Source organism: Lissotriton helveticus, chromosome 2_1, assembly GCF_964261635.1.
Source record: "Lissotriton helveticus chromosome 2_1, aLisHel1.1, whole genome shotgun sequence".
NCBI classification, from domain to species: domain Eukaryota; kingdom Metazoa; phylum Chordata; class Amphibia; order Caudata; family Salamandridae; genus Lissotriton; species Lissotriton helveticus.
In genome coordinates this window covers 2,073,975,566-2,073,988,640 of record NC_136059.1, presented here as the reverse complement: position 1 = coordinate 2,073,988,640, position 13,075 = coordinate 2,073,975,566, and the positions used below count along the sequence as shown (strand labels likewise).

Genomic DNA, 13,075 nt, shown 5'->3' with positions numbered 1-13,075 from the left:
TGGGAGTTGTGGTCCGTAGGTTATCTAAGGGATACAAATTTCTCTATTTCCACTCCATTTCTCCATCAGTTGTTATGCTTCCTGCCTTTATACAGCATCTCCCAAAGATTCACAAGTTCTTGCAATTCAAGCAAAATTGCACAGTCCCATTTCCTCGAAACCCAGTTCAATTTCGTTTCAGAGTGCCACAAAAAGGGTGCGCTGTTGATGAAATCTCCTCCCGGGGGCCCCCTCGTCCAACCTCAGGGCCCCTCGGCACTCACCGCAGGAGTCGGTCAAATGGCAGCTGCTCCACCAGCAATGATGGCTGTCAACAATGTCGGCGACGGTGCCTGGTTCCTCTGTAGGCGGTGCAAACTGCATGAATAAATCAACGCTCCAAAGTCCACTTAAGCAGTATATGCACTCTTAGAGACGGATGCAGTAAGTGTGGAAGTGGGTCCACACATAAATGAACGCTCCAGTTTCTGCGCAAGAAACACACTGCACTCACAGTAACACCTCTGAAGATTTCTTTATTGCAAGGACGTGTTTCGGCGTTTGATGCCTTCCTCAGCTTGCTAAAGATAGCTCCACCTGTCCTGTATGCGTTTTAAACAGGTAAGTTGGTTTCCATTGGTTGTGGCCTCTTGCTATGGAAAGGGGACAGGTATTATCCACGGAAACTATGCCTTTTCCCACTCAGATGTATTGTGGGAGTTGTGGTCCGTAGATTATGTAAGGGATACACATTTCTCTATTTGGCTTCATCAGTTGTTATGCTTTCTGCCTCTATAAGGCATCTCCCAAAGATTCACAAGTTCTTGCAATTTAAACATATATACACCCACAGTTTCCATAAACTTTGGGAAGTGCTCTTAATTCAGAAATTGCGAAAGGTCTCCCAAACAACCCTACTAACACATATGCAGAAGCACACACTCAGAATGATTTTAGCCCAAGTGACACCATTAGATATACAGGACAGACTTCTATGTCTTATTATAAAACTTGGCTATCCGAGTTAACAATAGGTTCGTATAAGAGTGTTAACTGTGCATATTGTATAAATGTGGCAAGTCAATATGGAAAATGTTACTGATGGCGAGAGGAAAAAGGTACAAGATCAAATCTTTCATAAATTGCAACACTATGAATTGTGTTTATATGATTATATATGCTTCTGACAAACAGGAAACTTAAATAACATTAGAGACAACACACAAGAGTATTGTAAAACTAAAGATTCTAAATATCTATTGCAGTGCTTTAAAAATAGAGAACTCCACAACAAATATGGAGAAAATAAAATGTATAAGAATTTTCTTATAGATGAAGTGCCAATGTTGCGCGGTCAATAGGAGCCAGGGAAAGGTACTGGATCAATACATTAAAACTGTACAGTTGGGTCTAAATATAAGGGGAGATTTGTGTACTCTACTATAATTATCTTCATGTCATTTTGTTTTGATCGACTTCTTCCAACTTTCAGAACTTTTGATTCTATGTCAGAAATAGTTTTAGTTATGAGGTCTAGTAAGACTTGGTTTTCGAAAGAGACTCACTCACATGAGATTTTAAGTTACATAACAGAGGCACCACAGTGTCTATTTGAGTGCATTTAATATAGAGTATTGTCTTAGGGAAAATAACTTGTATGCAGGGAAAATATGCCCCTTGTTTGACTAATTTCACTGATGGATAGTTAGCTCAAACTCATGGCCCTTGACATCGTGGACCGATGGTTCGAATCCTGGTAATTATACTAGTGAGACATCATGTTATAGTTATGGATAATAACATTCGGTTTTAATCCATTAGAATACGTTTAACAACAGAATCTTATTTAAAGATCCATTTATTAGAGTCATGGCACTTGACCTAGGAAAACAATTGGTGTTTGAGTTGACCACATGAAACCTTATACAAGAACTACTGAGGTCAGTATTACTCAAACACTTGTTCCTTCACATTAACACACAATGTTTTCTTGTCTCTACTGTCTAAAGCTCAAAGAAAACAGTATCTAATATCTGTAACTATTCAAATCATTCTGCTTAGTTGCCAATTCAATATGATTATTAGGGACCACTGAGTATCATATCTTTATAATGGCGTGTCTCATGAATAGGATGAAGAAGATTAGATCCCTAATGGGGAGAGATCCTTATTACTAGGTTATATATTTATATTGTAATTCTTGTCTCTATTATTTTACGTTCCATTGATAGTAACACCAAAGATCCATAACTATTGCATCCTTTGTGATAAGAAGTTAGTTCCATAGGATTATGACAGACCACAGAGTGGCGTAACTTAATAATGTCAACTCACATTTATAAGATCAAGCGGGTTCGATCTCCAGTTTGGAGAGATCCAGTTTGTAGATTTATAAATCTATACATTAATTTTTACCCTCTTTATGATATTTTTACTAATTTTTTATTTTAGTTCCTGCCCGTCCTATTGATTTTGAGATGAGAACGGTTTCCTTTACATACACTGTTTTACCCACCCAATCAGAACAGGTACCCCATTTCAAACACTATCTGTATAGTCCCAGAGGCCATTCTCTTGAACTTGTTAGGTCAGACCGCATGACGTGATTTAGAGGGATATTCAAACCGAAATAAAGGCTTACATAATAGCGGGCCATATGATATAAGTTGCGGTCACATCTGGACCCTTAGTTCACTTATTTGATGATTTTAATAATATGTTGACATTTTAGGTCTTATAAAACATTTCCTATAAAGATTTTTTTCTCATATATTTAATTCTATATTTTGAAAATAGTCTGCGTCAAAGTAATAAGGTTACTCTTTCTCCTTAGTTTACCAGGCACCAATAACGATTTATCTTGAACACTCATGCTAAAAGTTATTCCTTTTTGGGGAAATTTGTTATATGATACTCGGTGAGAACTAGAATTTCTATTTATATTAACTCTTTAGGTCCCTATAACTTCTACACTGGAATTAAACTCCTATTATCCCTTATAGCGCTATGCTATCTTTTGCTATGGTACAATTCACTATTCTGCACTACCACGCAGGAAAGGTTTGGGTCTTAACATTATAAGACAAGATATGAAATATCAAAGATTTCAATATCTTGTTTATAATTCATAGGCATCATAGATATTATTATCACTATTTTGGACTAACTCTGCTAAAACATGTTGGGAAAGTGTTCAAGAACATATTACTAGGTGAGAACCTGCTAATCGGGTTCACTTTAGTAATGTGCTGATTCATCTGTTGAATCATAAGTAGATGGACTTGAGAAATTTAATAATTTTACTCCCACCGGACAAAGCCTTGATTTTCTGCTACTGTGCAGGAGGACACTAGAAACCATAACACACCGATTTTGACAAGTTTATCTAAAATGTAAGATCCCTGAAGGGTGGGTCTAATATAAGATGAGTGGGGCAAGGTAGTTATCCTTCTACATTCTTTAGCCTTTCTAATAAAGGTTAAGAGAAATGTAGAAAGAACAGATGTAGCATTAGGAGAACTGTATTGAACTTGAGGTGTATCAATTCCAGGCATTCCGACTCACGCAACTATCTTAAGGAACTCCGATTCTTGAATTTGTATTTACCAATTAGCTCAATTACTAGGACGACAGCCATGAAAATTGAGACTGTGGATGCAAGACTTATATAGTTCAGTTCAACTGGTATGTCTAAATAGGTACTAAATGTAAGGAAGAACAGAGTTCTTCAATATTAGAGCTCAGCGTATGAGGAAACACCATCAATGCTTAATATATATTGTGCATGAACATGCCCTGCTCTCAAATTGCAGTATTTGGGATAACTCACAAATTACAGTATTAGGGACCACACTTCAGCTCTCATGTATGAATATAGATAATCTGAATGAATATTACTTTATTTTTGTATGTATATTTTGTCACATCATTGTACATTTTTTGATTAGTTAATGTTTAAAAAAATGTTTGAACCAGGTGTTTGTGTGTGTTTTCAACAGCCCTGAAGAAGCAATTAAGTTGTGAAACAACGTTGATTGTTACAAGCTGTTTTGTGTAACCTGGATTGTGATTATATCTAACCCAATACCAACTACCGCAATTATGGAAGATGTTAAATTTGAATTGGAACAAGTGAACTGTTATGAAATGTGAGACCTTTATTTGGAACTCTGACATCTGTTTGAGAAAATAAAAATATATTTTTTCGACAAGACTGAGTAAACTTTTTGTCTCTCTCTTAAAATGATTTTTGGATTGTTGTATGTGCACATTAAAATACACTAGTGAGGTAGCCAGTGTTCTGAGAGCAATAGCACCGGATCTGATTCATGGTACCCACTATTATTAAGTTTAAATAATTATATACACACTTTCATTTTCTTGTAGGTTTTCTTTCTGGTGTTACGCCTCCCACAAAAGTGGGACGCATGTATGCTTGCTGATTTGTACAGTGCTTCTTTGCCAACTGCGTATTTGGCTTAAATTAAAAATCACTATTTTTGTACTCAGATAGTTCCGGTGTTGCCCAGAGGCGCCGCCAGAAGAGTAGTGGCCTGCAGACAATTACCTCAGCAATGGATCTAAACCCTAGGTCCATACGCAATGGAACCAAGGGGGAACTTGTCGGTAGCCCAAACAATTGTCTAAGGAAATTATTCTCTCTAATGGCTTAGGACCTGTGATTAGAGTCCCCCCAGAGTTCAACCCCATATAAGCCTTGCCTGACTTTTATAGATCTCCATAACGGGGCTAACTGGCATGTGGAAAGTCTTTCTAAAAAACTTAGCCAGGCCGCCTGTAGTTTGTGTCAATTTGAGGTTGGATTTCTTAATCTGAGACCCCCATGTCATATTTTCAGTAAGAGTTAGGCCCAAATAGTCAAATACAGAGACCTGGTCCAAAGGAATTCCATTCATATGTGGGTTTGGGCGTGTAGATTTACTGGGGTTGAAGATCATAAATTTAGTTCTATTGATGTTAATCTCTGGTCCCCTACTACTACAAAACTTGCAAAACCCATCTAGAATTCTTTGGATGCCCATCGGCAACTTGGAGAGGAGGAGAGTGTTGTCTGCAAACATCATAGCAGGGAAATGCTTTTGGGCGATTTTGGTAGCATCAGTGTCTTTACATGATATCAGAGCATCAACCCGTTGATGTAAATGCAGAACAGGGTGGGGGCAAGCACACATCTCTGCCTGACACCCCTATTGACAGGGATGGGCTGCGTTAATTCCCCATTTTTCCCCAAATCGGATTTGGGCATAATTTCCATTATGTAATCTGCTCAGTATATTTAAGAGGTAAGAGGGAAGTCCCAACTCACTTAAAACCCTCCATAGTGCATCTCTAGGTACCATATCTAAAGCACTCTTCAGATCAACAAAGACCAGAAACAGGCTACCCCCTTCCAGTTCAACTGTTTCCCAATAGAGAAGTTGGAGCCTGAATATCTGGTCTATTGTTGATGTTTTCTCCCTGAAACCAGCCTGCAGGGGGGTCAGAATTATTTGTTCTTCGAGCCAGGTTTCCAACCGGTTCAAGAAGATCCTGGCAAAGATTTTCTGCGAGACATCGATCAAACTGATCGGTCGATAATTAGCCGGTAACAAGGGTGATCCCTTCTTATACACTGGAATGATCTTGGCGCCAAGCCACGTTGCAGGTAGCACCATTCCCTGAAAGATGGCATTAAAGATCACCAAGAAAGATGGGCTCCAGATCTTGGGTTCTGCCCGATAAAGATCCCCTGGGATCTTATCCAGTCCGGCTGCCTTACTAGGTATGATTTTGTTTAGAGCTTTATAGTCCTCTGTCAAGGTTATCTCGGGAGTATCTGTCCCAGGGCCCAGTGGAATTAGGGTATCTAAGGTCTGCCCCCCCCCCCCTCCTGTATCAGCTAGTGAGGCGTAGAGGGCTAAGATCAGCAATCTGGTAACACTACGTACAAGTCTTACCATGGCTGAATGTCTGATTAGTAGGATTTATTTTAAGCATCACATAAGATAAACATCCTGTGTGTTGCCCAGTTGCTGAAGGTTGTCAAAACTACATCATATTATGGTAAACATAAGGATTATTCTTTTAATACAAGGGATATAATTCAACATAATAGGTTATTATAACTTGCCTTGGTATTTTACTATAGCCCTATATTTAAATATTGTAACATTGACCTATTTCATAAGAACGGCGAAACCTGGATCCCTTAAGAAGAACTAGGAAGTACTGCAAGGCATTTTTAAGCAACAAAAAAAACTTTCACCTTAAGGAAGGATTGAGGATCACATTCATCAACAATCTTCTCGCACTCCAGAAGGAGGTTCACCACAGTTTTCTTGTCTACAGTCTTCATTTCTTTCCAGAGTTGATGTTCTTTCATTTTCCTACTTCTTTGATTCGAAATGTATTCCAGCAATTGCTTTCTTTTCAGATCCAGTATTTTGCTAATCTCATCAAACTTTGATGTAATGATTTCAGTTTCAATCTGCAAGACTGCCTAAAAAATACAATGCCATGTCAATTTCAGCAACATATCTTCTTACATAAAATACATCAAGATACGAAATCTATCGAAAAGATCAAAATAACAGCATCAGCTCATTGAAAAGATAAAAATAACAGCATTAGCTCACAGTGAACTTCATCCCTATACCTCAAAATAAAATTGCTGCATCCAAAAAGAATGTATGTTCAATATGTTAATTGTCTGTACTGATGCTTACAAAGCAGGGAATCTTAGAAAGAATAACTTACTCAGAATAAAACACCATTGCTACGAAGTGAAACTTGAGTCAAACTATTTTATACATTATCATGCTCCATTAATGATACTTTGGTAAGAGTTTAAGTAACATGCCAACATGTCTTTGTCACATACGTAACCTCCCCTGTGAGCCCAATCTATCATTAATTACAATTTACGTGTTTGGCACAAGAGGTCTCCCTAAACTTGGTGGTTCGTAAATGTAATTAATTTGCAATACAATGCGGTGTGCATGGAAGTTGTGTGCTGCATACATAGCAACCACTGGAGCTTACTCATCAGACACTTTGTAGATGCCTAGCTTAGGTATGGAACTCCTGCACATTGCATTGCCCCTTCTGCTTGCCCCAGATAAACCTCTGTCCAAAGCTGGGCAGTGTTTTGCATTAGCACATTTACTGTTTTGCCGCTGGCAAAACATTAGCCAACCTATCCCATAAAGCATGGGATTCTATGGCAGGACACAGAGGTGAGAATTAGGCTTTACTTCCTTTGATTTTATTACAGTAATCAAGCTCCAGCAGCCATTTCATAAGGCTAATATGCAGTGCTTCAAATGGAAAAAAATAAGTGCAGGTACTCACCAAATTGAGATGTGGACCAGGGGGCGGGGCTTTTGGGGGTGGGGCTTTGGGGGCTTGGCTATGGGCAGTGAAAGGGATCTGGCCAGGGGCACACATTTAATGTGATTGAGATTGAATTGGTGTGCAAATGTGCATAATGATACTAAAGCATTTCTGGTGTATTTTGATTATTTAATTTCCCTGATACGTACAAAAGGGTACATTTATCATTAAAGTGGGCTTCTTTACTAAACCTTGATGCCCAGTGCTGTGCTACAGCATCACTGTCACCACCTTCCTCCTCGCTCTGGCTCTGGCTGCTGTACTCCGCTATGCCAGCAGGAAGCCTTCCCTTCGATTTTCTGAGTCAGGAGATAGGCCTGTTAGCAGGCCCTGCCCACACTCCTATCGTGCTATTGTCAGGGCTTTAAGTGGGCTGGGTCTTTCTAAAAAGCAGGCGCTGAAACGGGTCTCTATCGGGCTCTCCATTCATTTTTGCCCTCACCCTTGTTGGAAAAAATAATCTTAACTCTGCAGCAGGGCCGCCCTTCACTGCCTTAGATGTACATTCAAAGTGGCTAGTTATACTTCTTACATAGTCTCATCATTTTAGAACTGAAGAATTTTCAATATTATATACAACGAAGCCAAAGTTGTTGTGTTTTTGATCTTATACAACTAACAGCCATTGACATATTGAATAGTGCTGGCTTGATGTAGGTGTAATATTACTTGTAATATGTATCCAGATTCTGGATGCAATGACAGAAGCAGTAAAATACCAGTCAGGCGACACACTATGCTACCTCAAAAAAGAGAGAGTTTACCCAAGGAGCCAGAAAGGACTGGGTAGTGTAAACATTAGACAAAATGGGTTTCCTTTCTGTGCTATTCAGTTATTATTATTATTTTTTTGTTATTTATAATAAGAGATACACCACATAAAATTAATGAACATAGTCCTCGCTATAGTTGATTCAAACAATTTTGATTCAATCTATACTCTCTGTTTTTTTAAAAGGACCGTGTCCGCTGTCTGCAATATTTTCATACATAACAAATATACATTGAATTTATACAAAGAAATAAAATTAATAAAACAATAGTCCTCTTGTTATTATAAATAAGAAAAAAAAAGACGAGTATTTTAATAAAATCTACAAACGAACCTTATTTTGTATTTTTGTCTTGAGTTGTATAATGTTAGAAACTAGAAGCTCGAGGTATCACTGTAATAAATAACTGAATAGCACAGAAAGGAAACCCATTTTGTCTAATGGACACACTATGCTAACCACATTTGTGTACCTTTAGTGTTTTTAAGCCATGCCCTTAATTATACCGGTCACGTCCCTTTGAGAAACCCCCCAGTTATTTCATCCCAATTAAAGCCCTGGCTATTGTCTCCACAGAGCAGACACAGTGTCAGTAATCACAGTGCACCTCGGCCACTCCCAAACTTCCTTTCAGCTCAGAAGGAATGCCTACGGGCCGCCGCTCAATTACCACGATAAAAGGAGAGATTAGCCCTCTATCAGAGTGGTTCATGAAAACAACCGGACCCACTCATTGTCAGCTGTGAGGCGCTTCTCTTTAATGCCAATTTCACTAAGCTTGGTTTACGGCCCCATGAGTACCGGTACTCACTTAGGACAAAGAGAAGTTCCGGTACTCAAATGCCAGAAATTTAGAAGTGCCGGTACTCAGTACCGGTGAGTACTCCCAGTGCACCTCGGGCCCCTCCCAAACTTGCTTTCAGCTCAGAAGGAATTGCCTACGGGCCACCGCTCAATTACCACGATAAAAGGAGAGATTAGCACTCGATCAGACTGCTTCATGAAAACAAACGGACCCACTCATTGTCAGCTGTGAGGCGCTTCTCTTTAATGCCAATTTCACTAAGCTTGGTTTACGGCCCCATGAGTACCGGTATTCTCTTTGGACAAAGAGAAGTTCCGGTACTCAAGCGCCAGAAATTTAGAAGTGCCGGCCCATTTAACCGCATGCGGCTGCGGCGATTTTCGCGCTGCGCGGCTTTTTTTCAAAAGCCGCGTTACATGACGAGCTCAGCTCGTCATCAGCGTGCGAACGGCACAACTGATGACGAGCTCAGCTCGTCATCAGCGCCGAAGGGGTTAAAGCATTGCTAATATGTCAATAGAAACTCCATTTCCCATAAAACATAGGGAAGAAAAATCAATAACAAGTCCTCCAATCAGGCTCCAGCCCGCCGTATATCGTCCCTTGAAGCTCTCTAGGCTCCTCTTTCTTCGCTGCTACAGCACCACGTCAGTTAAGTGATTTTCTTTTTTAGGTCTCGCCTGTCGATGCGCATGCGCATCGAGCTTGCGAGACTATGGGGGCTTAAACACTCTTTAACCAACTTGCAAGGAATCGTGGCGATTCCTTGCAGTGCCCGTGAGCTTAAAAGCGCGTGCACATGCCCCCAGCCGCCTGCCTTGCCCACTCTCTCTCTCACAGCCTCCCCCAGCTCCGCCCCCTCACTTCTTGATTGCACGGCCGCTAGGCCGTGCCTCCCCTACTCTCCTCCCCCCTCCTCCTCCTACTCTCCTCCCCTGCCTGCCGTGTCGCACCTCTCCCCTCTCCCCGCTCCGCCCCCTCCCCTGCCCGCCGTGTCGCAGAACACAGAAGATTGTTTATCTACTTTCAAGCTGGCAACCATTCCGTCCTTGTCCTCTCACGCTTGACCGATCTGGCCCGCGGTTCTCACTCTTCCTTGCCCTGGCCTATTGAACCTATATTAGCCGCCTGCCTTGCCCACTCTCTCTCTCACAGCCTCCCCCAGCTCCGCCCCCTCACTTCTTGATTGCACGGCCGCTAGGCCGTGCCTCCCCTACTCTCCTCCCCCCTCCTCCTCCTACTCTCCTCCCCTGCCTGCCGTGTCGCACCTCTCCCCTCTCCCCGCTCCGCCCCCTCCCCTGCCCGCCGTGTCGCAGATCACAGAAGCTTGTTTATCTACTTTCAAGCCGGCAACCATTCCGTCCTTGTCCTCTCACGCTTGACCGATCTGGCCCGCGCTTCTCACTCTTCCTTGCCCTGGCCTATTGAACCTATATTTTCCGCTTGTGCCTTACCTCTTTAGGCACACCCCGATCCTTATTGTATATACTCCTCCATGCAGCCTAGGCTGGACAAGCATGTGACACAGCAATTCCTCGTGTTCTGTTAAGCACCGTTGCTTCTCACACGCCCGGTCCTTTCTCTCCCGCCGTCCAACGAAACCACGAACGGTATGCACAGTTTTCATCCTCTTACACATTGCTTTTAGGCACCATCTCTGTTTTCTACCCTCTTTTTCTCTCCCTTTACCACCATTATAAATATACTAAGCGTCCTGCCTTTAAAATTACGACCCAGTTCCTTTACATTTCCTGCAGTCATAGGCAGCACATTTCCCCCACTTGCAATAAAATTAAGTTCACCTAACGCCAAAGTTTACCACAGATGCAGTCACGGCCTGGGGCGCTCTAACTGACATAAATTAACAAGTTGCTGTGACAAAGCTTCAGAGGAACCACAGCAGCGATGCCATATGAACAGCAGGCAGCCACAACACATCTCCCCAACTTTGTGAGGAGGAACGAGGTTACAACTTCAGTGTGCGCTTCTTCGCAGCCATGCTTTCAGGGCAACTTTTCTGGGCGCGCAGGGCCCATCTGTTATTAAAAAATGCTTTAAGTGCAACAGAAAACTTCTACCAGGGCCGTAATGTAATTGCGTTCAGGGGCCTTACATGTTATCACGTGCTGTAGCATTATATTAAGCTACTGATCAACAGTGCCTACTCCTGCGTATTAATTTTGCGAGGGGGGACAGAGTTACGACTACAGTGTGCGCTCCTTCACCGCCGTGCTTTTGTTGGAATTCGCTTTAAACTGGGATGTAATGTTATTGTGTACAGGAGGCTTACATAAAGGCGCTGTCACGATGTTTACACGCACTTAACAGACCTTGCGTTCCTGGCTTCCATTTACGCTTACAATGTATATGTAACAGAGCACTGAACAACTTTGCGAGGTGGGACGGGGTTACCATTAAAACTGTTGAAATTAGCTTAAACTAGGATGTAATGTTATTGTCTACAGTAGGCTTACATTAAGCCGCTGTCACAATGTTTACACGCACTTAACCGAGCAGTTAACAACTTTGCCAGGGGGGACGGTCGTACGACTGCAGTGTGCGCTCTTTCGCCGCCATGCTTTTAGGGCAACTTTTATGGGCGCGCAGGGCCCATCTGTTGTTAAAAAGTACTTTCAATTCAACAGAAAACTTCTACCAGGGCCCTTATGTTATCGCGTTCAGTGGCCTTACATGCTATCACATGCTGTGGCATTATATTAAGCTACTGTTGAACACTGGCTACTCCTGCGTATCAACTTTGCGAGGGTCATAGTGTTAGAGTTTGCGTTCTCTGGGCCCGGTATAACAGGAGGAGGGCATGTTCTTCACTGTTAAAGTACATTCTTGTGGGGCTCACATTTGATCTTTAATGTGGTGCACAAAGAACAGACTGGTCCGTACTTTTAAATGCGAGTGAGATTAACCGTAGGGAGAAACCACATGCACATTTGACTCAAGCTGCTAGGTGTGTGTAAGCCTCATTTTATTTTCTGCTTCTGAAAACTGGTACTCGGTGTCACCAGGAGGGCTCAGAGATTCTGAAAACTGAGCTACACAATTTAATACCTCTGTGCGTTACTTATGTGCCATCAACAAAGAGTGGTTTGTATTTGGGTTTTGTTGGTTAACAAAACTGTTTTTTAGGAGATACATTATAAGTTATACCTGTCAATTTTTCGGTGCCTTTTTTAGGTCTCGCCTGAGCCAGCGCTTTCTTTGCAAGCCCTTCTTTGCCCTGGAATGATCTGCTAATGTGCATTTCTCTGTAAATCTCTTGGTTCTGTTGCATGTTACCTCTGTTTCTTTACTATTGCATCATGCTTTGCTGATCGTGAATCACCGTCATGTTATTTATTTAAGGCACATTGATGAATACAAAAATCAACAAACATTTCACACACCCTCACTCACCCTCACCACCCTCACCTCACCACCCTCACCCTCTCACCCCCACACACCGTCACCCCCACACACCCTCACAACCCCTCACCCTCACAACCCCTCACCCTCACAACCCCACACCCTCACCACCCCACACCCTCACCACCCCACACCCTCACCACCCCACACCCTCACCACCCCACACACTCCCCCTCACACCCCCTCACCCCCACACTCTTGCACCCCTCACACACCCCCTCACCCTCACACACCCCCTCCCTCACCCTCCCTCACCCTCACACCCCCTCACCCACCCTCACACACCCTCACTCACCCTCACACAGCCTCACTCACCCTCACACTCTCACCATCACACACCCTCACACACCTTCACACCCCCTCTCACTGTCACACACCTTCACACCCCCTCTCACTGTCCCACACACTCACTCACCCTCACACACCCTCACACCCCGCACCCACCCTCACCCTCACTCACCCTCGCACCCCCTCACCCTCGCACCCCCTCACCCTCGCACCCCCTCACCCTCGCACCCCCTCACCCTCACACCCCCTCACACCCCCTCACTTACCCTCACTTACCCTCACTCACCCTCACTAGCATAGTGTAACAAAGCATAGCATAATAAAACATAGCATAGCTTAACAAAAAAAAGCATAGGATAGCAAAACAAAACCTAGCATAACAAAACAAAACATAGCATAGCAAAACTAAACATAGCAT

The 13,075-nt window shown here is 42.5% G+C and overlaps 1 protein-coding gene across 2 annotated transcripts in view; it reads right to left on the bottom strand.

The window, feature by feature from the left end:
• The window catches only part of LOC144819045 (uncharacterized), a 444,234-nt gene that overhangs the window by 384,540 nt on the left and 46,619 nt on the right, over positions 1-13,075 (bottom strand). For both annotated transcript variants that reach the window (XM_078677028.1, XM_078677027.1), the window contains exon 3: positions 6,245-6,478. In XM_078677028.1, the coding sequence (XP_078533154.1) occupies positions 6,245-6,478 (234 nt within the window). The remainder of the gene's footprint in view (positions 1-6,244; positions 6,479-13,075) is intronic.